This window comes from Leucoraja erinacea, chromosome 9 (assembly GCF_028641065.1).
Source record: "Leucoraja erinacea ecotype New England chromosome 9, Leri_hhj_1, whole genome shotgun sequence".
Lineage (NCBI taxonomy): Eukaryota > Metazoa > Chordata > Chondrichthyes > Rajiformes > Rajidae > Leucoraja > Leucoraja erinaceus.
Window position 1 is genome coordinate 9,607,982 of NC_073385.1, and position 26,859 is coordinate 9,634,840.

Sequence of the window (26,859 nt, forward strand, 5' to 3'; positions counted from 1 at the left end):
TGCTCTTTTGTCTTTCGAAGGATGTGAATATCTTTGGGCACTAGTCATTACCTGCGCATGTCGGTATGCCAAGCAATTAGGAAAGCAATTGCCATTTGTCGCCTTCATTTCGCGTGAATTAGATTACAAAAATAATAAAATGTTACTGAAATTACCTGGGGCTTTAATGAGTAATTCCTCGGATGGGCCTTGGTAAGAGGTGGGGAGGTTGGGGAGGGCAAGGCCTTAGAACATAGAAGAGCACAGCACAGAAACAGACCTTTCAGTCTACAATGTCTACATCAAACATGATGGCAGGTTTAGCAAATCTACCCTGCCTGCACCTGACCCATATCCCACAATTTTCATGTGGTGTCTTATGAGGAACAATTAAGCAGATGGAGTCAAGACCCTAGATAGTTTAAAAGAAAGAGAGTTTCAAAATGAAAAGGGATTTGTAGGGGGGAAGACATTGTCCCTTGGTTGGGATGTATAGAACATGCCATCCTTCTAAATTCCAGTGAATACAAGCCCTGTTGCACATGGCCCTGGTGACACCACACCTGGAGTATTGCGTGGGGTTTTGGTCTCCTAATTTGAGGAAGGACATTCTTGCTATTGAGGGAGTGCAGTGTTGGTTCAGGAGGTTAATTCCCGGGATGGCGGGACTGTCATATGATGAAAGAATGGAGCGACTGGGCTTGTATTGACCGGAATTTAGAAGGATGAGAAGGGATCTTATAGAAACATATAAAATTATTAAGGGATTGGACACGCTACATGTAGGAAACATGCTTCCGATGTTGAGGGAGTCCAGAACCAGGGGCCACAGTTTAAGAATAAGGGGTAGGCCATGGAGACCGATTCATTGGATGTATTCAAAAGAGAGTTAGATACAGCTCTTCGGGCTAGCGGAATCAAGGGGTATGTGGAGAAGGCAGGAACGGGGTACTGAATGTGGATGATCAGCCATGATCACATTGAGTGGCGGTGCTGGCTCGAAGGCCTGAATGGCCTAATCCTGCACCTATTGTCTATTTATCTATGAAACATGGGACCAGAGATTCAAAATAAGGAGGACTGGTGAAGGACTGAAGTGAGGGCAGTAAAACACGGGATTCTCTACAGAATAGGGTTAGAGTCACAATTGCTGAGTACATTCAAGACAGAGATTGATAGATCCACTATGATCGTATTAAACAGTGGAGCAGACAGAAAGAGTGAATGGCATTCTCCTGCACTTGTTTCTCATGTTTGTAGATTTTTATGTCAGGTTTAAATTGTCGACCAGACCTCCTTTTATCAAAAAAAACTGAAAGTATGGCCACTGCAGATCAATCCGTTTTTATTTATCTGAATGTCATATCCTCTATTAGTCTGTATTCCACGCTTGGTGCATTAAGATGTACTGAGGTATTCTGCAGATTCACTTCTAAACACTACTGCTCCATCTTGTGGTAACAGGAAAAACATGCAACATGCAATGGTAACATGGTTAAAAGAAAAACACTGATACACTGTATTGCAACAGGGATAACAGTGAAGATAACAGGTATTCACATCAGACAAGTGCCATATGTAAGCATTGTGGCATTGGTCATGACACAAGATTAATAATGAACACACTGGCACACACAGGAAGGTGAACTCCCCCGATGGGCTTTATATCTAGAGACAATTAGAAACAGAAAATAGGTGCAGGAGTTGGCTATTTGGCCTTTTGTGCCAGCACCACCATTCAATATGGCTGGTCATTCACAATCAGTAACCCGTTCCTGCTTTCGCCCCATATCCCTCTATTCCGTTAGCCATAGATTCACAACTCTCTGGGTGAAAACGTTTTTCCTCATCTCAGTCCTAAATGGACTGAGATTCTTCAATTCTTCAATAAGAATGTGCAGAATCATCCCTGCAGCTTCCCTTCTGGACCCCAGGGTTTATTCGGGGAATGCCTGTGGGATGGGTTAATTGGCCCAATGACCTTTCATTGGACTTGGACAAGTCCTGTGGCTGGGAGAGGAGCCGATCCTACAGCAGACGCGTTGTCACATTTCCCCTCCCCACAACGATGATCCCGGGATTTGAAGCAGATCCTACCAAAGGGCGGGAGAGGTTATCCATGTTCTCATTGTTGAGCTTCCGCCGTTGGCTTACATTTTCTCTCTTCTGTCCAACCCTGTGCTGGATGGCAGGCTCCGAGTTCAGAGTTTCAACCTGCATCGTGGTCCCTTGGAACCCATCATCGAGGCACTCCACGCCACTCTGTTCTCCCTCAGAATCCTCCAGGAGAGCGGATTTTCCAGATGTGCTGTTTGCAATTTTGTCTACCAACTCATCAAGTTGACATGGTGATGTGTTCACTCTTAAGCAGCCCGCTCCTCACGAAGCTGCAAGATTTATGCGTCAAGATTCTTCAGCTTTCTTTTGTTCTTCTTTGACTGAGTGAAGATCTCCTCTCAGGAAACATGAGCCTCTTCCAACTCCAGGGCTCAAAATTAGCAGTTGCCTGGGTGCCATTGACCACCCAAAGTGCCGCCGGGCAACCTAAACGGCGAGTCATTTTGCCCGGCATGGCACTGCAGATACTGGTTTATATGGATAGACACAAAAAAACTGGAGTAACTCAGCAAGTCAGGCGGCATCTCTGGAGAATAGGAAGGTGGCGTTTCGTGTCGGCGGCAGCTGTATTGCGGGGCAAAGATACTAGGTGCAGGGTGACGAAGGGTTGGATCGAATGACGGGCCCCAAACAGCAGCAGCAGCGGCCGCGACAGTGGCTCCACCGCCTCCTCCAACTGCACCCAGCCCGGCGGAAGGAGGCCTCCCTCCCTCCTCCCAGCCTCGGTGTGCGAGAGGGGTTGTTTTGAAAGCGCCATTGGCGGATTTGCAAGCAGCGGCCGCTATAGCCTTGATAATGGCCGCTGCCTGCAAATCCGCCAACGTAGCTTTCAAAACAACCCCTCTCGCACACCGAGGCCAGGAGGAGGGAACCTCCTTCCGCCGTCTGAAGCAGCTACACCAAAGATCCTATAGCTATAGGATCTTTGAGCTGCACTGCTCAGCCCCGCACATTCCTGTTGGCTGGCGGAGGAGGGGAGGCAGTGGCGAGGAGATCCCAACCGGTGGAGAGGGACGGACAAGGCAGCGGGGTGAGGTTGTCCGAGGAGGGGTGACCTTCCTTCCCACCTCCTCTGCCCCTTCCCCCTCTTTCTCTCTCTCTCTCTACGCCCCCCTCCACCCCTCTTATCCTTTGACCCCTCCACTCCATCCCGCACTGATCCTCATTCCCTCCTCTATTCAGTCCTCACTGACATACCCTGTGCTCCCCTCCCCATCTACCCCCCCCCCAATCTATTCATCACCCTACCACCTCGCATTGATTCTCCTGCCACCACCCCATACACCCTACACTGGTCCCCCAATTCATCCTGTACTGACCCCCCTTCCCATCCATCCTGCACTTCTCCCCCATTCATCCCGTACTGCCCCACCCTCCATTTACCCTGCACCGATCCCCACCCATTCATCCTGTACTGATGCCCCCCATTATTTATCCTGTACTGATCCCCCACATTAAACACCACTGACACCCCGCACGCTCTCCCCTTACAATTTTACATACTCCAACCAACACGTACTAATTTATGTTTTCTATGTTTTCCACTGTACCTCGATACTTGTGACAATAAACTAAATCTGAACTGAACTTATTTGCGGCCCCAATTTACGCTTCCAGGCCTTTGAGGTCCATCTCCACGCTGCTCCCGTTCATCCACCAGCTCGGCTTCAAGCTCACAAAGTTGTCTAACCGACATTATCCCCTTATCATTCTGCTCATCTCCGGCCTGCGTGTCCCACTCAGCCAGGTACACCGGGTGCGAATGAGGCTCCCGGGGCTCCTTGCGTCTTCTCCAAGAGCAGACGGATAATTCCTCTCAACTGCTCTATTGCACAAAGTGATTTATCATTGTGGAAATTTATGAGCTATCTTCTTCAATGTCTACCAGCATTTCTATATCCTCATCACTTATTTTCCCAGTCTCATTTAGTCATCTCTGCTTTTACATGTTTGTAATTGCCTTTTTATTTAAAAAAAAAAGCACTAGCTTCAGACATATGTTTGATACTCTCTCAAATGGAATAATACATCGTTTCGAATTATGATCACTATTCCCTAGAAGATCCTTAACTATGAGATTGTGAATTAATCTTATTTCATTTTAAAACAACAAGATCTAAAACAGTCTATACCATTTGTGTTGGAAGGAAGTGCGGATGCTGGTTTACACTGAAGATAGACAAGTAAAACTGGTGTAACTCAGCGGATCGGGGTAAAAGGAAGAGGCGAGGTGACATTTCAGGTCGAAAGGAAGAGGTGATGTTTCAGGTCGAGTTCGTTCTTCAAGTCTGAAGAAAGGCCTCAACCCAAAACGTCACGTATTCCTTTTCTCCCGAGATGCTGCCTGACCGCTCTGAGTTACTCCAGTGTTTTGTGCCTATTCCCCGTTTGGTTCCTCGATGTGTTATCCTAAGAAACTGAACCCAAATAATATGCGACAGAATCTTCCTAAAGGCAGTCGTTACTATGTTGGCTGGTTGGTTGAATTTATACAATTAATATTAATGTGTGATTTTTGCAGTACTTCTCTGACAAGCGCCCACGATTTACAATCTGTCCTGCAGTGAACTTCACCAGCCTGCACATGCGACAGCCTTGCTTCATGCGCCATCATTTGATTCAATTAGTCATTAGGTTTTCCAACTGGTCATTAATTAGATTAAGCTATAATTATGAATTATAATCTAGTTTTAAGATACCAATTTTTTTTTTTCACTTTTTAAAATTAGATGATAATTTACAGTGAATGTCATAAAAAACAGAAATAAAACTGCAATCAATTACTTCCTGCCACACTGCTTATTTCCTGTTTCTCAAAATCCTGATTGGAGCTGGGAACACTGGCGATTCTTATTACCTTAAACCTTATTTCTTCATAATTCTTCAAATTAGTGAGCAATTTTGGGGACCGTATCGGAGGAAGGATGTGCTGGATCTGGAGAGAGTTCAGAGGAGGTTTCCAAGAATGATCCCAGGCATTAGGAGGTTAACCTATGATAAGCGTTTGTCCGCACTGGCCCTGTACACGCTGGAGTTTAGAAGAATGAGGGGGGACCTCATTGAAACATATCGAATAGTGAAAGGCTTGGATAGAGTGGATGTGGAAAGTATTTCCACTAATGGGAGAATCTAGGACCAGAGGTCACAGCCTTAGTATTAAAGGACATTATTTTAGGAAGGAGATAAGGAGACATTTCTTCAGTCAGAGGGTGGTGAGTCTGTGGAATTCTTTGCCATAGAAGACTGTACAGGTCAAGTCAGTGGATATTTGTTACGATAGATAGATATTTGATTAGTATAGGTGTCAGAGGTTATGTGGAGAAGGCAGGAGAATGGGGTTACGGGGGAGAGATAGATCAGGCATGATTGAATGGCGAAGTAGACTTGATGGGCCAAATGGCCTAAATCTACTCATGACATGACACACACACCTGTTTTCCCCCTTGCTAACCAAATTCCAGTGTTTTGTACTCCGTGTGAGGTATTCCACAGAGTTGTATTACTTATTCTGTGCATTGCCAAAGATCTACATTAATACTAGCAAAAATTCACATACCATGAATCAGCTCCAACTGTTGGTGATGAAATAATAACCAGTTTTAACGATCCATCGCGTCAAATGCAACAACTCTTCTCCCATCTCCAGGGCAGTCTCCAGATTGAGAATGACTTGCGTTGACTACATTTTTGTAGATCTCGAAGGCAGTTGATGAAGTTGGCGTGGGGACTGCAGATTGTCCATAGATAGGGCAGGACGTGGTGGGGCAAGTGGGTGGTTAGTTTGTGAGGCGCTAATTTCCTCCTGTCACTTATGCTCCCAACGCACAATTTAGCACAGTGTATCGATTCTGCGTCAGAACATGTCTAAATGCTCGCGTATCCCCGACTAACATTGTTCATGCAACTTTACGGTTAAAATTAAATGCTAACTACTAATGACAGAACATTAAATCATCAAACAGGGATCAAGAGCAAAACCCCTGCTCACCAAAATCAAGTATCATACTCAGTAAAACACAGGCTCTGTGGACTAGATCTTGTGCCTCTTACTTCAAGCAAAAGTCTACTGTATTTATACAAACAAAAATCCAATTTCAGCACATATGACAATAAAACAGTCTTGACTTGAATTCCAAAGTCCTATACTAAAGTTCCAAAGAACTATCTCTGCATTTTTTCCTGGAAAGGTGTTACTATAGTTCTGACAAAAGTTCTTCCCAAACTTGAAATAGACTCAAGATAGGCACAACGTTCTGGAGTAACTCAGCGGGTCAGGCAGCATATCCGGGCAAAAGGAATGGGTGACGTTTCAGTTCGGGACCCATCTGCAGACTCAGTTTGTTCAGCTCTCAAACATTCTCCCCGACTTACCTATTACAACAGTGTTATGAATAGACACGCAAAAGTAGTTAAGGGAGAGACAGATCAATGACAATGGGCTTCCGCAATTTGGGCTGAAGCCCTCATCAACTCTCGACTTCCAACCGACGCGATCTTCTGGTAATCAGATGAGTGTAAAATAGACAAGAGCAGATTTGCTTCACACGTGAAGTCCTACACTACAGCATACCAGTGTTACATATCCGGACATGGATAGTGGGTACTTGGTACAGATACCGGAAAATGCCTGGAACCACTGGAGCTTTACTGTCACAAACAGGAAAGATGTTAGCTACAGATTCTGGTTTAAAAACACACACAACAGATGTTGTAACAAGAAGGTGTGCAAAACAGAGTGAAAGAAGGACAGGTGCTATGAATTTGACAATGATGCTGCAGCTTAGAAGGTTGACTGCTCCACAACTCCCTGAAATCTAGCTGTTACACCAAAACCAAGTCAGAGAGCGAGGTTTAATTCTGCAAATGAGAATATCATCTCAGAGGATGTTGCCCAGACAGCGAGCTGCTCATGAAGAAACCCGTCTCAGACAGCGCGTGTGATGCTTCAGATCATTTGTTGCTGATCCCAGAGGGAAAACAAGAAGTAGGCTAGCCAGGTTTGCGTCCTTTCGTGTATTTTATTCGGGGCACTTCCAGACAATGAGACATCCTCCAGGGCACAAATGCAAGCTCTCTGAAGAGAAGTGGTTCCTGCTCAAGACCATGTACTGCGATGTCTGTTGCTGCATAGTAAAGCGTGCTTCCTCTAGAGACAGTCAGCAACTGCAACACCATTCTGCTGGTAATTCTAATAAGGCCAGCCACCTCCCACTAGAGTAAGCATGGCTGCCAGTTGCTCAACCACTTCAACACAAGGAGGACAGCAGTTGTTTCTGCACTATGGGATTTGCTGTGCAACAATATAAATGATATGGAACTATAGCAGCAGGTAGTTATGCTGTTACTGAAGCACAAATACCTTGTTAATTTCAAAAGTGATTGGATTTTCTGAGACCTACATTACATTTATTTATCATTACCCTTGAGTGAACATAGATACAAAAATGTATGCATGTAATTTGTGTCTTAAAATGATTTGATCATGGACCAATGAAAGAAATAATGTGCCTTGGGAATATTTCAGAATCAGGCCGTTTTTCCTGAATGAATAACCAAAGGCAATCTACTTCATCCTTAATTCATACACAAGAGTGCAGAAACTACCCTATAATTATCAATTACTTTCAAAGCTTCCCGATGAAATTCTTCTATTAACAATGGTGCACTGGTTAGTTAGGAAAGCTACACAAAATAGAACAGCTAATGGATATCTTCAATGCTAAACTATTTGCTTTCCAGCACATTTCTAACAATTGCACTCCATTTGTTTTTTGACTGCACCAAAGTGTGATTTTGGATATGTACTTCAGCTTATGGGCAATTTGCCTTTTATAAACAGAAATAAAATCCTTTGTAAAATACAAATTGCTGGAGTAACTCTGTGGGTCATGGCAGCATCTCTGGAGGGCATGAATAGATGACCTTGCAGGTCAGGACTCTTCTTCCGATGTTGCAGACTCAATGCACTACTGTTAGCTCGCTTTTATTTAATCTTGATGAAGGTTAATACACCACAAATCTTCTCTACAGATGCAGCCACTTAGGGTTCTGCTTTTGAGCTCAAGAACATCCATTCAAAAAGAAAAATAAAACACTTTCTCTCTCTCTCTCTCTCACACACACACACAAGGTCATAACCAAAGATTGCCAAAATGGCAACAAAAAGTTCACTGTTGACAAGAACATGGTTATTTTGCTTTGAATGGTCCAACATTGCTCAGTTTACAGGCTCAGTGTTCAAGGAAGAGGGCTTGCCAACATTTGGAATTAAACCAATCCCATTCATATTGTTGATATTGGATAAGGCAGACAAGGAAATTCAAGTGGCACTTTGACCACTCATGTGTCTAACCCAAGGTCAGTTTCCAGCTTTATTTACTCTACCTTAAAACCAAAACCTCTGGTGCTCACAAGCTATGTATTGTCTCTTTAGAGGTCTGTGGATAGACCACCAACATTGTGATATTGATTGAGATCTTGGTTAATTCAGGTTTGTCCATCTCGAGGTCATGAGACAGGCTTGTAGAGGAAATGTTCTGATGGTAACTTTGCAAATGTACAATCATTTTTTTTTAATGTTTTGGTTCATGAACTACTTATAAACAAATATAGATGCAAGGTTTGAATTATGGATTGAGCTCATTTTGCCATGGCCATGTTTCACAGATGGCACAACAAGGGTGGCAATGTTCCCGCGACGCCTTTATGCCATGCTTGCGTCACTGTAACGAGTAAGGTTTCCAACTCTGAAGGAGTTGGCAAGACTGCTGGATTGTGTGACTCATGGAGACATGAAGTTACAAAAATGCAAAGAGTGTTTACATGAAAATAGAAATACAATTTTCACTATTGCACGCATTTAAAGAGAAGGAAGGTGTTTTCCCTTCGACCTCAGGACACAGCCAATAATTTAAAGGCAACTAAATCTCCACAAGAATCATTTACCTTCTAACTGAGTTAAGGATATATCTAAACAAGGAATTGCGGATGCTAGTTTACAAAATAAAAAGACTGGACTAACCAAGCAAGTCTGCCAGCATCTCTGGAGAACAAGCCTGGAATGGGACTTGATCCAAAATGTCACCTTGCTCCTTGAGTATAGGAGCAGGGAGGTTCTACTGCAGTTGTACAGGGTCTTGGTGAGACCACACCTGGAGTATTGCGTACAGTTTTGGGCTCCTAATCTGAGGAAGGACATTCTTGCCATAGAGGGAGTACAGAGAAGGTTCACCAGGCTCGAAGGGCCGAATGGTCTACTCCTACACCTGTTTTCTAAGTTTCTAATGTCACTTATCGATGTTCCCCACAAATGCTGCCTGAACTGCTGAGCAACTCCAACACTTTGTGTCTTTTTTTTTTTTTTTTTTTAAAAAGGATATTTGTTGGCAGCAATAAGATCTTTCTTTTCAGATAGATTCCGTGTCATCCTGCCATAGTTCGACAATTACATTGCATCAACGAAGAAGAAATACTTTTAGGTGCCTTATCTGCCAGAAGATGCAAGCCAGACGAGTTTTGCCATAACAGTATACTTGCATCGTCACTCGTTTCACTTTGTCCCATTTGTAAAGAGTGCGGAAAGAGAGGACTGGTGGGGGGTAGAATACAAGCACCTTTACATGGTGACAGAACATAATGAACGAGCACTTAGAAAAGACACATGGGATCATGGGCTTCATAAACAGAGGACGAGGTTATGATGCATCTTGATAAAGATATTAGGCCACAATTGAAATACCGTATTGCTTTGGGCCTAGTGCAGGCATGACTCGATTACTCCAAAATGGACAAGATGGGCCAAATTGCTGCCTTTTCTACTATAATTAGTTCATGACCATTTCTAGATCCATGTCCCCTCGAGTCAGGGTTCCTTTAACATTACACCAGAATCAGTCTAAAATACAAAGATAATCCCAGCCTTGTTAGTCTATTGCAAAATGCTATCTTAAATTCCTTTCCTCTGCCTCTTTTTGTTACTCATCTCTGATAAGAGAAACCCACAGCCACACCTCGACAGCAGGCCAGGCCAGCAAGCACATAACAAATGACATACCAAAAGGCAATCTACTGTTCCTCTTCCTTCTCAAGAAGTCGGCAGCATTTGGTACAGTTCCCTGACCATCCTCGTCCAGCATCTCATTATCATTTGCATTTGTTATCAACCAGTTGCAGGCGATTCACCTGCCACTCACAGCAACAAGGCTGGAATGTTTCACTCAATACTCTCATGGTTGATCATTCATCTTGCAGCTTTAATCTGGCGTTCCTCAAGAAACAAACATCCGACTCCTATTTCTCCTCACGATGTTGCCCTAAGCAAAGTCATCCAAAGCATGTAGGACAATGACACACAGCTCTTGCTCACCAAACCGAGTTGTTATTTTACTCGTCAATATCCACAACTGGGTGGCCAGAAACATGCTCCACTTAAATACGGTTTAGAAAAAAAACACTTTAGCCCCCTTCCCAAACTTCATTCCTTAACCACTGATACCAATCTCAGCCGTGGCAAATGTGAGGTTGAGCCCTAACGACCTACAGATCTGGCAATGTTCAGTCTGAAGAAGGGTCTCGACCCGAAACATCGCCAATTTCTTCTCTCCATAGATGTTGCCTCACCTGCTGAGTTTCTCCTGCATTTTTTGTCTACCTTCGATTTTTCCAGCATCTGCAGTTCTTTCTTAAACATACACAGTTCTGGCAATGCGTCTGTTCCACAGCCAAGCTGCTGACCACATATCAAACCATCAACATGAGTGCCCAGTTCTAATTCTGTAATGTCACTCTTCTATTGACCTTCCTCAGCTCATTCCATGCCAAAACCCTCATCCGTATCTGTTACCTATGGGCATGAAATAGTTCCAATGTACTATTTGACAAATTCCTACAGTTAGACTTGTGATCAACCAGAACTCTGCCGACCAGAACTTAGCTTGCATCACGCTTCATTTATCCGCCAACCCTTGCTCAGGGGCGGCACAGCAGTAGAGTTGCAGCATCTATGGAGCGAAGGAAATGGGCAATGTTTCGGGTCGAAACCCTTCTTCAGACTGATGTGAGGGTGGGGCAGGAAGAAGAAAGGAAGAGGTGGAGCCAGTGGGCTGAGGGGAGCTGAGAAGGGGAGGAGAAGGCAGGGACTACCTGAAATTAGAGAAGTCAATGTTCATACCGCTGGGGTACAAATAGCCCAAGCGAAATATGAGGTGCTGCTCCTCCAATTTATGGTGGTCCTCACTCTGGCCATGGAGGAGGCCTAGGACAGAAAGGTCGAATTCGGAATGGGAGGGGGAGTTGAAGTGCTGAGCCACCGGGAGATCAGGTTGGTTATTGCGAAATGAACGGAGGTGAGTTTCGCCAGCATTTATGTCTACCTTCGATTTTCCAGCATCTGCAGTTCCTTCTTAAACAGCAGCAGAGTTGCTGCCTTACAGCACCAGATACAGAAGGAGAGAGCCTTCGGGTCACGGCCCTGTTTCCACCAATCTTTCCACCACCACGCAGAAGAAACAACAAGACAGACGCCATTGTATGCAGATGCCAAGAAGTGTGTTCAGCTCTGGCTGAACAACTTCTAATCTTGTGTGTGGACTTGATAAGAAGAAGCACCAGAGACTCAGGTTCGATCCTGACTGTCTGAACGTAGTATGTACGTTCTCCCCATGAGTTTTCCCCGAGGTGCTCCAGTTTCCTCCCACATTCCAAGGATGTAAAGGTTAATTGGCTTCGCTGAAGATTATAAATTATCCCCAGTTTGTAGGATAATGTCAGTGTACGGGGATCGCTGGTCAGCATGGACTCGGTGGGTCGAAGGGCCTGTTTCCATGCTGTATCTCTAAACTACACTAAACAATGAGACATTAAGTTACACAATAACATAATTTTAAAATTCTTAATCACCCATCCAGCAACTAAAGAGACAATTTTAGGGTGGTACACAAAAATGCTGGAGAATCAGCGGGTGCAGCAGCATCTATGGAGCGAAGGAAATAGGCAACGTTTCGGCCCAAAACGTTGCCTATTTCATGCGCTCCATAGATGCTGCTGCACCCGCTGAGTTTCTCCAGCATTTTTGTGTACCTTCGATTTTCCAGCATCTGCAGTTCCTCCTTAAACAATTTTAGGTTGGGACTGATATCTTTGTTTCCTATTTTTTTGTTTAAATAATAGGAAACAAAGATATGAAAATGTGCAAGTTTACAACAGAACTTCAAAAATCACAGAAGTATTTTGTTTTGGGCAAGTTAGCAAAATAATAAATTGATTACACAATATTTAATCACAAACCACCCCAAATTAATATTTTCAGTGTATTTAGACCATGGAACAGTACAGTCCAAGAACAGGCCCACAATGTCTGTGTTGAACATGCTGCAAAGCCAACTCTTATCTAACTGCACATTATCCATATTCTCCATTTCCTGCATATCATAAGGAATAAGAGTAGAGAGAGGCCATTCGGCCCATCAAGTCTACTCCACCATTCAATCATGGCTGATCTATCTCTCCCTCCTAACCCTTCTCCTGCCTTCTCCCCATAACCTTGGATACCGCATAATCACATGCCTATGGAAGTCTCTTAAATGCCACTTTCTTATCTGCCTCAATCACCATTCCCAGCAGCGGTTTGAGAGAGAACTGCTTGTAACTAATTGTAATTATGAATAATTCATTGGAGGTGGACTTATCTTTGCCCCCAAAAATCACTGCCTGCTCCTGTAGCTTACTACTTGTTGCAAGAAGCACAGTCTTCCCCTTGAAACAAGGAATCACTGATAACAGATTTTGGGCTTTATTAACTCACCCCTCTATAGAAACTTATCATTTCCATGGTATACCAGTGAATGCTGACAGTTTCTTCATCATTAATCTGCAAAATCAGGTCCTGAAGAATGGACAATTTATTGCCCAACTGGGGCAAGAGGGCGGCATGGTGGGGCAGCAATAGTGCTACTGCATTACAGGCCCAGAATCCCGGGTTTGCTGCAGACTACAGGTGCTGTTCTGTACGTTCCCCCCGTGACCTGCATGTGTTTTCTCCGAGATCTTCGGTTTCCTCCCACACTCCAAAGACTTACAAGTTTGTAAGTTGATTGGCTTGGTATAAATGTAAAATTGTCCCTAGTATGTGCAGGGTATGTTAATGTTGAAGTGTTTAAGTGTTCCAAGTGATTGATAAGGCAAGGGAAGTTCTACTCTTTTTGCTTTGGTCTCCATGTGCTTCTAAGTAGATGTTCACTGGAGAGAGATACAAGTACAGGTGCACAACCTTTTATCCGAAGTTCCAAATAACGAAAACCTCCGAATAGCGACATTTTTTCAGTCCTTGAAGACGTTCACCGAGGGCGGCCCGCAGAGGTGACAGCGGAACCTCCGGTCGGTCCTCGAAGTAAGGGGAACTAAATCCCCATTCATAAAAGAGAAGGTGAGGGTATATTGCGCGGGAGGGTTAATAATTGACAATCTGCTGCTGCCTGCCCGCTGAGTTAAAAAGTTCCCACGGTAGACTCACGATACACAGTGTATCGTGAGTCTTGCATGAGAACTTTTTAACTCAGCGGGCAGGCAGCAGCAAATTGTCGCTCCCTTAAGTTTCACCCCTCTGCTTCCCGGCCATGTGTGTGACCCCTTCCCTCCCCTCTCCAGCTCCCCGCCCATTGCACCGGCGCGGGGGTTTTGCACTGTCTTCACGTCGGAGCTAGTGCCAATCACCGGAGACGTCAGGACCAACGGGACACCGACCCCCACGCCCACTGCAAGCACGGAGATCCCAGAGACCCACAGCCAGCAGCAGCCCAGCCCCGTTCCAATTCCAGAGGAACACGCTCCCCGTAGTGACCGAAGCTGATGGTGTGCAAGGTGCGTCTTGGTCTTGAGGTTGCGGATGAGGGGGCGCAGCTCGGGCTGTGACGTCTCCGGCCACCCCCTGTACAGGAGCTGAGACTGGGAACTGTGGGGTTGTTTGCAGTTGCAGAGGGAGGGGGCAAGGGCAGTACAGTTCCCAGTCTCAGCTCCAGTCCAGAGGGGTGACCGGAGACGTCAGGACCAACGGGACACCGACTGCAAGCACGGAGATCCCAGAGACTCACAGCCAGCAGCAACTTTAGCCCAGCCCCGCTCCAACTCCAGAGGAACCCGGGTTGCGGATGAGGGGGCGCAGCTCGGGCTGTGGGCGAAGTGCCACTTGTCGCTGTAGCGGCGCATCGGAGAGCGGGTTGCTGTTGGTCCTGACGTCTCCGGCCACCCCCCTGGACAGGAGCTGAGAGACGTCAGGACCACCAGAAGCCGCTCCCCGATGCGCCGCTACAGCGACAAGTGGCAGTTCGCCCACAGCCCGAGCTGCGCCCCCTCATCGGGACACTGACCCCCAGGCCCACTGCAAGCACGGAGATCCCAGAGACTCACAGCCAGCAACAACTCTAGCCCAGCCCCGCTCCAACTGCAGAGGAACCCGGGTTGCGGATGAGGGGGCGCAGCTCGGGCTGTGGGCGAACTGCCACTTGTCGCCGTAGCGGCCCATCGGGCAGCGGATTCCTCTGGAGTTGGAGGGACAGGGAGACACAGCGGCTTTTGAGAATGGTGGGCAATCCCTTCCAAAGTTCTGCCCACACAGTCAGTACACCTCTCCTACACTTGTCTCCCGCACTAAGATTATTTCGCAGAGAATGATCCCAGCCTAACCCTCCCTATTCTCTCCTATTCTGCAAGAAAAAAACTACATTGAAGACTCAAACTCGCGATCGAGTAACTGCCGGGATCGAGGCGCAAACTCGCGACCTTGCGGATATGAGCCGAGCACTCTACCACTGAGCCAGCCGTTAAAATCTACGCTAAAAATCTTCCATTCCGAAAGCCGAAAAATTCTGAATTACGAAAAATGTCTGGTCCCAAGGCTTTCGGATAAAAGGTTGTGCACCTGTAACAGCATATTTCACCACATGGAGGTCAAAGTGACGTTTTGTCAACAATACTGGACAGGTCCTTGTTTGGATTCTCGACCCCATTCTCCTAAAACATTTTCCTGCTGGCTTGGGTGATGGTCCAGAGGAGGTTTACACGAATGATTCCAGGAATGAGTGGGTCAGCATGTGATGAATTTGACACCACTGGGCCTCCACTCGCTGGAGTTTAGACGGTTGAGGGGGGGGGGGGCCTCATTGAAACTTACAGAATAATGAAAGGCACAGATCGAGCGGATGTGGAAAGGATGTTTACCCAGGTGGGAGAGTCGAGGACCTCAGAATTAAATGGAGCTCTTTTAAAAAGGTGGCGAGGAGGAATTTCTTTAGTCAGAGGGTAGTTAGTCTGTGGGACTCATTGCCACAGAGGGCAGTGGAGGCCAAGTCAATGGATATTTTTAAGGCAGAGATTGACAATTCTTGATTAAAACGGGTGTCAAGGGTTATGGGGAGAAGTCGGGAAAATGGGATTAAGAGGCAGAGATTGAAGTAGACTCGATGGGCCGAATGGTCTAATTCCACTCCTATGACTTGTGAAAACAGGCATTATTTTGAGCTTTGTCACAGGACAGGATTACCAGCCAAACAGAGGAAGAAAGATTCAAGGACGAGCTCAAAGACACCTTGAAGAATTCCAACACGGGAAGCCGTGCAGCGATGATTAGGCAACTCGTCCTGACTACAAGGAAAAGACGGACATAAATAAAACAGCTGGTGTTACAAACAGGAAAGATGTCAGCAGAAGTCAAAACGCACCAAGTCAGAATTTTTAAAAAGGGGAAAGCTGCAAACACTGGCGTCTGGCTGTGGACAAAAATACTGGAAAGGAATTTGCAGGTGAAGATGAACTACCCATGTAGAAAACACAGCATGTTATTTATTTGTTCATTACGTGGAAACAGGTTCTATTTAGGGCTGTCAATTAATCTACATTAGTATGTGCGACTGACATGAATGCAAATTGATTATTCTTTTTTAAAAAGTCAGGTTATTAGTGCATTTTAGTGGCAAAACCCCCCCACAAATGCTTCACAAATTGCCTTCTTGTTGGATGGCATGGACAGCTCATGTAATGAGCACCGAGCAGCGGTGTGGTTGTGAATGTCTCCCGGGATTCATTGAGGCAGCTACCACTCTTGTGTGGTCCATGTGGAGCCCAGGCTGTGACTTCTTGCAGCCAAGGAAAAGCGGTTCAGAATTGTGTTGCATCCCTCGTTCTCTTCCTCTCAGTTTGGAAGGTGAAGGGGTTAGGCTAGGCAGTGTCGGGCAACAAGGCCGTGGCTACTGCTTCCGATCACTTCACCGACCTGTTGGACACCAGGTAATAGCAGCTGCTCATGTGTTGGAATACCTGTGTGTCTTGCCTTCCTTTTCCATTTCAAATTTTTAGCCCCGACCCAAGAATATTGCAACCCTTTGCTATAACATAGAACGGCACGGTGGCACAGTGGTAGAGTTGCTGCCTTGCATCAAACGCAGCATCGGAGACCCAGGTGCTGTCAATATACGGAGTTTGTACTTCTCCCCATGACCTGCAGGGGTTTTCGCAGAGATCTTCAGTTTCCTCCCACATTACAGGTATAGGTTTGTAGGTTAACTGGCTTGGTAAATGTTAAAAAAAATTGGCCCCAGAGTGTAGGATAGTGTTAATATGGGGGATCGCTGTTTGGCGCGGACCCGGCGGGCCGAAGGGCCTGGTTTCACACTTTAAACTAAAAGTACAGGACAGCCGTGACCCTTCGGCTCACAATGTCAGTGCCAAACACCAGCTTATGTGCCTGCACATAATCCATATCCCTTCATTCCCTGCACATCCATTTGCCTAACCAAAAGTGTTTTAAATGTCGTTATCATATCTGCCTTCACCACCACCCCGGCAGCACGTTCCAGGCACCCACCAGTGTGTGAAAAACCTGCTGGGCAAACTTCCCTTCAACTTTGCTCCTCTCACCTTAAAGCTCTGCCCTCTCGTATTTGATATTTCCATCCTGGGGAAAAAAAGCAACTTCCTGTGCCTGTCATAATTTTATTTATTAAACAATTCCCTTGAAGATAAGCACAAAATGCTGGAGTAACTCAGTGGGACAGGCAATATCTCTGGAGTGAAATCATTCCTTCAATCCAGAGATGCTGCCTGTTCCACTGAGTTACCCCAGCATTTGGTGTAAACCAGCATCTAGTTCCCTCTACACTAAACAATGTCCTTGCATTAGTCCAATCTAACCATTCATCATCTTGAAAGCTTCAGGTTCATTTTTACTGAATGCATTCTTTCTGGAAAAACCTAGATCCCCTAACAATCCTTATGTTTCTGCTGTGAAGGAGTGTCTGAAATTACAAACACGTGTTTTACGTAGATAATTTTCTTCCTGCAATTGTGGGATAAGAAAGTTAGGTTATTGAAAGTTATATAATAATTAGAAGTATTAAACAAAACTATAGGGACAATATAATGGAAATGGAGTTTTCATTAGGCCAAATATTGGCATTTTACTGTTGTCTAGCTCTGCGATTAACTCACAATTAATTATTTCAATCATTTAACAGATCCAATCGACAGGCCACTTCCTTTGGAAAAATTGCCCCTCGTGTGCCAAATACAAAACTGGAATAACATAGAACTAGTGTACAGGGGTGATTGTTAGTCAGGACAGACTGTGGGCTGATCAGCCTGTTTCTACGCTGTATCACTAAATTAAATATCAAAACACAAAACAATAAGCATGTCAGTATTTTAATATGTATACTCGCACAAGTTTAAAGCCTATTCCTACACTCTAGCATTTGGCTACCTTACCCGAAGGATTTACCCATAGTAAATCCTTTGAGAAAATCATTCTCTTGTAGCCTCTTATGCCGTGATCAGCAAATACATTTTTACTGCCTCCATCAATAATTTATTGTAAAGGCACCATCTTTAATTATGACATTCACACAAAAGTTTTATTGCAGCAGATTGGTTGAACAAAATGATTTAGTATCAACTCTAACACTATATTGCAACCAAGATGGTTTCTTAAAGAGTAATGTTTTATCCTATTTCACATCCCATGCAAGTATCCCTGTATTATTTGTGCTGAAAACCTTGATTCTCTCAATGAGTTCGCTCATTACTCACAAGTTCAGCTCCAGCTCTACAGAGCCTACGTCATCATCACTGCAAAGAAAAAGGTTCATCAGGTTTTTCTCAATCATACGAATGGAGTCCAAGTAGGCACCTGTCCTAACAAGGAGGAGAAATAATTTAAACATGGTTCTGTACTTCTCGGATGCAAGAACATCCATTTATCCTGTAGAAACGAGGAACTTCAGATGCTGGATTACACAAAAGGCAACAGAGTGCTGGAGTAACGCAGTGGGTCAAGCAGCATCTCTGGAGAACATGGATAGGTGACATTTAGGCCGGGACCTTTCTTCTCAACCGAGAACATAACATTTCCAGGTTCTAAAAAGAGTTACTCCAGCACTTTGTATCCTTCCATTTATCTAGTGCCTTATTGTTCCTCTTAAATCAAGAGATTACTTGTTTCAAAGAGTCACAATTACAAAATATGAATAATAATTCTCATGTACTCTCTTTTTTTCATTTCCTCTTCAAGAAACAGCTCTAAAATGTTGAAAAAGGGTGCACCCTTGTAAGCACTAGACACCAGAATGCAGCTTCATTTAGATCTGCAACATCCAGTTAATGAGTCAGGAATTATAAACTTTTAGTTGCCAATAAATCTACAGGTAATCAAGTCTTAACCATTTAACAGAGCCGAGGTTCTGATGAAGGGTCACTGACCTGAAACAATAACTTGACTTTTCACTCCACATGTTGCCTGACCTGCTGAGTACCTCCAGCGTGTCCTGCTTTTAGCATCACATTTCCAGTGGGAGATTTTCTCTGCTTTTTATTTAACCATTCAAGTTCCTTTACTGAATTTCAGATGCAAGGTCATGCATGATCATAAGTAAAGCTATCTTGAAATCTAGTGGTTGAACTATAAGCTTGTGGTTTCACGAGAGAGATCTGGGTCATTACAAAAATGCAAAAACATGTCAACTCTTCAGTTAGAAAAGGATACTAAATAGATTATTAATTTTAAAAAGTATAGCCAAACAATAATAGCATTGGAAGGTACTGCAGATGCTGGTTTATACCAAAGACAGACACAAAATGCTGCAAGAACTCAGCGGGTCAGGCAGTATCTTCCGTGAAAAGGAATAGGTTCCGACCCAAAATGTCCTGACAACCAAGTTCTGGTTCAAAATATTGGAAAACAATCTTCAAAAAGTACCCAACCTCCATTTATAGTTTGCTGAAGTTTGATCCTACTGGCTGATAAGCTAAATTCTTTAGTTGCTAGAATGCTAACCTGAAGTGGACCACATTAGAACGCTGAAGAATGGCCCGGACCCGAAACGTCACCCATTCCTTCTATCCAGAGTTGCTGCCTGTCCGGCTGAATAACGACAGCATTTTGTGTCTATCCACATAGAAAAGGTTGCTTTACAGATCACGTCTATGCCAGTAAAAAAAAAAGTAAATGATGCTAACAAGGTCCAGATCTTAGCCGAGGCAAGATGACATGTCATATGAGATCAATATAAAAATAAACCAACAACATGTGGAAGATTGGTACCTCGTGCTAGCCTACAACCCAATGGTATGTACATTGAATTTCCCACTTTCAAGTAATATCAACCCCCCTCCCCCCCACCACCTCCTGGAGTCCCTCCTCATCTAGGGGTACACACATTTATCCTATCATTCTCATCACTCTACTCCTCTCCTCCACATGCTCATCTCCAATCCCAGTTCTAGATTTTCCTTTTATATCTCTCTGTCTTTTCACCCCTCCTCTTCTTTCTTTATCTGGCATTCTTTTGTCTCTTTTTTACCTCTGGCCTTTGTCACCCCTCTCCCATTTTCACCTGTTTCTACCTACCTTCCAGGCTTCAGCCTACCCCATCTCTCTTTACCAGCTCCCCCCCCCCCTCCAATGTCGTCTGTCCATTTCCTCCACAGGTCCTGATTGACCCGCCGAGTTCCCACAACACTGTTATTTTGCTCAAGATCCCAGCATCTATAGATGGTATCGACGTAGCTGGAATCTTCACCCTTGACCTTATAGGGTTAGTGGCAGCGCCTAACGGCAGCGGCTCGACTACAATCACCTGTCTTTTTTTATTTTTGTTTTGTTAAATGTATGTCTTTGAGTTAGTTTTTATTATTATTTTTTAGCTGTGTATATGTGGGGGATGGTGGGGGGGCTGTGGGGGAAACCGTTTAAATCTCTTCCCTGTGCGTGGACCCGACTATTCTCTGTCGGGTCTCGGATGTCGTTGGGCCTAACATCGTGGAGCCGGCGGTGACCTCCGGCCGGGACTAACCTGAGGGCTCCAGTTGCAGAGCCTGCGGAATTGACATCGCGGAGCTGGCCAACTTCGGCGCGGGAAGAGCTGTGGTGGCGTGCGGCTGCGACCCGACTTTTGGAGTTCGGAGGCACCGGCCGCAGACCCGGTGGACGGGAACATCGGGAGCTCGCAGGTCCCTGGTGGGAGACCGCTTTTTCGAGTTCCGCAACGGCAACTTCTCCCGCTGGAATTGCGGGTTTAAGGACATGGAGCCAGGGCCTAACATCACCCCGCGTGGCTTAAACGGCCTCAGGACTTCCCATCGCCCGCCGGGGGCTTTAACATCGGAGTCCCAGTTCGCCTCGACACTGCAGTTGGACTGCTGGACCACGGGAGAGGGAACAAAGGGAAGAGATAAAGACTTTGCCTTCCATCACAGTGAGGAGATGTTGGAGACTCACTGTGATGGATGTTTATGTAAAACTGTGTTAAGTGTGGGTCTTGGATTGTGTGTAAACTGTAGAAATGATATTTCGTTCAAACCTAGGTTTGAATGACAATAAATTGCATTCTATTCTATTCTATTCTATTTTGCTCCTCTCAATCCTATTGTAAGTGCCAACAGGATGGAAGACGAGTGCTCTTTGCTGAACGTGGACAAGATTCTCAGGATCCAAGAGATACTGACTTCTGGGCAATGTCGAAGTGTGGAATTCACCTTTAATACAAATAAATTGGCAGCGGTGTCAGGAGAGTTACATTTGGATATGAGCAGCACTTTATCAATGTAAAAACACCTTGAGGCTTGCAGCTATAATACGATTCTCGATTCCTGCCTTCAGCATTATTATGCTGAACACCTAAAGCATTTGGCTTCATTATTACTTCATTAATTGGTCTTGCAAAGTCCATAATAGTACACAAACTGGTTAATTGAATTAGATAATACGGAATTCAGGTGATTTCACTGTTGGCTTGCTGGAAATTACAACTCTAATTGTGTTATATACTGAAATACGTGCATCACTGAAGGCAGAAATGGAAACAGGCCAATGAATCCCCTGAGCCCTGAAACACAAAATGTGAAAATATAGATGCATGTCATTTGACCTCAACTGTTTTGTGCACTTATGATTTCCCCCATGCAATCCCATCTAAAATGGTCAAAGTAGAACAAAATCCAGTATTGCAAGATACTGATTAAGCAATCAAATTCTATATATTATGGGGAGAAACACACAACTACTTTCATCAGCACTAATTACCTTCATCACAAAACTAAATAAAACATATTCAAACAATTATATACAAATTCTTTCCAATTTTCCCCACAGTCATTCTGTTAATTATACAATCTTTCTAAATTTAGGACTGTTGTAGATGTCTTCGCGTTTTTTTGTTTTTTTTAATGGCTTCTGTTGCTCCTGCAGCGGTGTGTGCATTTTAATTGCAAGACAATGGTATCCCTTTGTGACCTGAACCAGATATTGATGTATTTTGTGTGTGCACTTCAATTTCTCAAAAGACAAACTGAGAGAGCATTAGTGGGAAAGGGTTGCCACGAATAAGTAAATTCCTATATTTCATCACAAAATGATCTCAAGAACTGCGGTTGTGATCAGGTTCTCCTCTATTCAATCAATCAGCACAACTTAACCTTGCACCATAATACACAAAAGGAAAATGTCACTCTTCCCACAGCGATGGATCATCTTAAATAACCTACACATCACGACTTCCAACTGTCCTCTAGTTGTTCCACTTGTTCGTCTTTAAGGCATAGAGCTTTCTCATTTAGAAACCCGCCTGCATCCTACTCTGTGTCTTTAAACAGCAGAAGATAAAACATCAGTATTGATCAACACTATACAACAGGCAGAAGCAGTTTATCAGTTAATGAAAGGAGATCATGGTCGGTTGACCTGCCTAACTAAATCCCCCAACATTCTTATCCATCAACTAATCTTATAAAAAAAAATAATAATCTGTGGCAAATGATTTTATGCGAGAGTGAGGCAGTGGAATTGAGAGGGAAGGAGGTTGGAGGGAATGTTGGCGAAGGAGAAAAAAAGGTTCAAACATTTCCAAAACCTTTTGCATGCGGGGAAAAACAAACTTCTTTCACACTTCACAAAGGGGCGGCACAGTGGAATCCTCTTTAGGATTGACCCACTTGGCAAGTTGTTGATCAATCCTTTCAGGCATCAATTAATCAACTGCAACACCCACTAAACGCGAAGGTATATTACACTGGTTTTCATAATTTGTCTCTTGTGAGCCGAGGAGCAGTGAAGGGCGTCACTTGTTATGGATCCCCCATGAGGTGAAACATCTTGTTAGCACATATCAATACCAAGTCTTTGGGTATTTTTAGATTGATAGATTTTTGATTAGTAAGTGTCAAAGGTTACGGGGAGAAGGCAGGAGAATGGGAATAAGAGAAAAATAGATCGGCCATGGTTGAATGACGGAGTGGACTCGATGGGCTGAATGGCCTAATTCTGCTCCCATGCCTTATCGTCCAATTCAAGTCCTGTCGGTGTTGAATATATTTGAAAAACACCACTTCTCACTTTCCAAACTCCAATGAGTACAAGTCAAACCTGCTCAAATGTATGGTGTCCATCTGATATCAATCTGCATGTGTTCCTTTTGAGGTCTGTTCCCGAAACCAGGTGCAATGAGGTCAGAGAAAAGACACTGTTTGAATGAAGCCCAAATTTTGCATTCAAACCCTTGGGATACCAAGATTAATATTCCATGTGTCTTTTCAATAACTTGTACCAACCATTTACATCAAACTCAATTTTGTGTTCATCTTTTACGGGACATGAACATTTCTAGCGAGACCAACATCTATTGCAGATCCCCGATTGCTCGAGAAACCATGGGATGCTGGGCCGCTGCACAGCTCAGTTTAGATCAGCATTACTGTGGCTTTGAAGTCATTTAAGCTTAACCGAGTCTAGGCAGCAGATTCGGACCTCCGCTGTTTCTAGTTTTTCACCATACTCTCATCTTGCCTTTATAAATACAGTGATTTCACACAATAAGCACAATCTATTTTTATTTGCAATCTTATGCTTCTAACTGCACTGCTTACAATGCCATTGCCAAAACTGAATACAGGCCTCTATACTCAGATTAGTCACTCATATTGAATTGAATTGATTGAAAGATACAACATAAAACAGGTCCTTCGGCCCACCGAGGGCACACCGACCCTCGATCACCATTCACACTACAGCTGCTCCTCAACATACGATGGTGCAACGTTCCGATAAACCCATCGTAAACTGAAAATATCGCAAGTCGAAAACACATTGCGATATATTGCGATCACGTGACCGGAAGTGACATGCGGCTCACTGCCGTTGCCGAGCGTTGGCTGTTCGTAAAGTCAAAATATCGCAAGTCGAAGCATCGTAAATCAGGGGGGGGGGGGGGGGAAACACCCACCCGTAGTTATTTCACTTTCGCATCCACTACACACCGAGGGCAATTTGTAGAGCCAATTAAACAATGGCGGGGGGGAAGGGGTTGACGAATAAAAGGAGGAGCCAGCGTGCTTTATAACTGTGTCTGCACGGTAGGTAATACATACCATATTTGTATAGATTGGGTATGCAAGCAAAGAATTTCACTGTGCCTTGACACACGTAACAATAAAGTGAAGTATTCCATTCCAAACCGTATGTCATTGGAATGTGGGAGGAAACCGGAGCACACAGAGGAAATCCATGTGGTCACAGGGAGAGAATGTGGTTGAATCTTACGTGATCAAAACAGATAACATGGCAAGGGTGTGGAACTAAAATGCCACCAAAATCAGTGGTGGACCTGTACATATGAACAGCTGACGTCTCAACACATATCCCTTTAGGATGACACTCCTAGAATCCTGGAAATCATCCCCATTCTCTGCTTCATTAACTGGAGATAGTTTATCAAACAAAGCAATATATTTGGAACTCTGCCACGGCACAATCTTGATACGTACCAAAAATTGCTATTGGTCAAACGAAAGAGGTTGTCTCTGAATCATGGTCACCATGTTTATAGGGATGTTCCTCAATAATCAACGGGACAGGGTTGGAAACATTCATGTTATAAGAAAACACACACAAACATACTAAGGTCGTTTTCTAACTTTGGGGAGGTCCATGAGAGGTTCACAGATAGGGAGAAGATTTGGTTAATTCACAAAAAACAAATAAAGGTAAACGGGTATATATTGAGCAATTTGAATGTCCACTTGGATATCCAAACACCCCCAACTTTCGAAAAGGTACAATCATTGACATTGCTTTTCCAATTCAGATGAAAGATTTTCCACTTGAACCAATAACTCTCGGAACTGTGTGGAGCTTCAGCTGTTCATAATATACTTGTGACTTGAATTATTGAGTCAAGAGCCCTGTATTCAAGTTTCTCTTTCCACAGTGTGTACTTTTTAACAGTTGCCACCATCACAGAGGGTGGGGTCACACATTCTCTGACTGCAAACAAGTTATTTTTACTCAAAAATATAAAACCCTAGGTATTAGAATGCAAAATATTCCATGATGTAGTTTATTCTTCCCTAACATAGAACCAATTACATCAATAACTAATACTAAGGCAGTTCATTATTTCAATAACAAAAATAACACTAATAGCTACCTAACCCCAGGTTAGGCTGTAATTTGCCTTCTGCAAAAATTACACTTTAAAAGGAACTCAGCCCATTTCACAGCAGAAATACATACTTTGCTGTGCAGAGGTTATGTGATGGTCATTCACCACACTTCAGAATTCGTGGATAATGTCATGGCAATATATCATTGGGTAATTAATATTAAGAGTGCCTCTAAACCCAAATCACAATTGAAAAATATGCATTTGAAATAGTCTCCAGCTGATTGTTGAAATGGAGAACTTCTTCAGAAGAACATTGCTACATTGGGTAAACTTACCTGGATGAGTTTATAGAAGTAGGCATATTGGCGAGCAGTGTTTTTATACTGACTAAAGACATCGTGGATGGCTTGCGTTGACTGAAGGTAACGTACTTCTTGCTCTTCAAAATACAAAGGAGTATGGTACTCCACGGGCAAAGTCTTAATGTAGGGCAACCAGAAGGAATCGGGATTCAGTCGTTCACAAAGCAGGTGAAAGGCAAGAGTGATATTTCCCATGGCTTGTAGAATCCGGTCCTGGGAATACACGGGACCTGGATAGCAAGCAAGGTACACATTTTAGGCTGGTTTTTATGTTCGGAGTAATAAAGCGATTAATTAACATCTATGAATACCAAGAAATCCGCTTTTTGGGGCTTTTGCAACGGCGACTTCTCCCGCCCGGGTTGCGGGTTTGAGGATGACCTGGAGTGGGGCCTTACATCGCCCGGCGTGGCTTTAAATGGCCGCGGGACTTGCTAGCGCCTGCCGGGGGGCTCCAACATCAAGACCCGGATTATGGCCTTGCATCGCCCCGCGCGGGTTTAATGGCCGCGGGACTTATTTACCATCGCCCGCCGGGGGCTTTGACTTTGACATCGGGAGGAGAATGGGGAGTGCAGGGGAGAGATAAGACTTTGCATTCCATCACAGCGAGGAGAAGATTCGCTGTGATGGATGTTTGTGTAAATTGTGTTGTGTCTTGGTTCTTCTACTTGTTTGTATGACAGCAGAAACCAAATCTCGTTTGAACCTCAATGAGGTTCAAATGACAACAAATAAGTTGTATCAATTGTATGTATCAATTGTATCAAATCCAGGAAGCTAGTGATTTTAGCGCAGGTGCGGTAGTTTAGTTTAGAGATACAACGTGGAAGCAGGCCCTTCCACTCACGTAGTCCTTGCCGACCAGCGATCCCCATACACTAGCACCATCCTACACGCGAGAGACAATTAACCCGGAGCCAATGAACTGACAATCTTTCGAATGTGAGAGGAAACCGGATCTCCCAGAGAAAACCCACATGGTCACAGGGGGAATGTACAAACTCTGTGCAGACAGCATGCGTTGTCAGGATCAAACCCGCAACTCTGCTGTTGCGCCACCGTGTCATCCCTGTAGCGCCGTGGATAGCTGAGATGTTAGAAACCATTAAGGCTCTGAAAGTTTAACGGTCTGCTTTATTTCCACATCACCCTCATAGATCATACATTCATGTCTCACTTCTAGAAAATTATTCTTGGAACAAACACAACTCTTATCAGAATCCCAGACGAAGGAGATTAGATTGGACAAATCTTCCATCCTGTCAGATCCTCAACATGGGGAAACCCAAGCTATTGAAATTTTAAAGTCAGTCTTTTATTTGTTTATTGGTCCACTCCGCTAACTAGCTGTGTAGAAACATTATGTAATGTGGTCAATGTGAAATAATCACAGAGCAACCCACTTCAAAAACAGATCCAATAAGCACTAGTTCATTGTGAGAGATGTGACAGTTCAACAACTATGAAACAGAACTAAA

At 44.2% G+C, this 26,859-nt stretch overlaps 1 protein-coding gene across 3 annotated transcripts in view; it reads right to left on the reverse strand.

The window, feature by feature from the left end:
- Positions 1 to 26,859, reverse strand: part of setd3 (SET domain containing 3, actin histidine methyltransferase) — a 121,429-nt gene that overhangs the window by 50,903 nt on the left and 43,667 nt on the right. For all 3 annotated transcript variants that reach the window (XM_055640102.1, XM_055640100.1, XM_055640101.1), the window contains exon 6: positions 25,352 to 25,608. In XM_055640102.1, the coding sequence (XP_055496077.1) occupies positions 25,352 to 25,608 (257 nt within the window). The remainder of the gene's footprint in view (positions 1 to 25,351; positions 25,609 to 26,859) is intronic.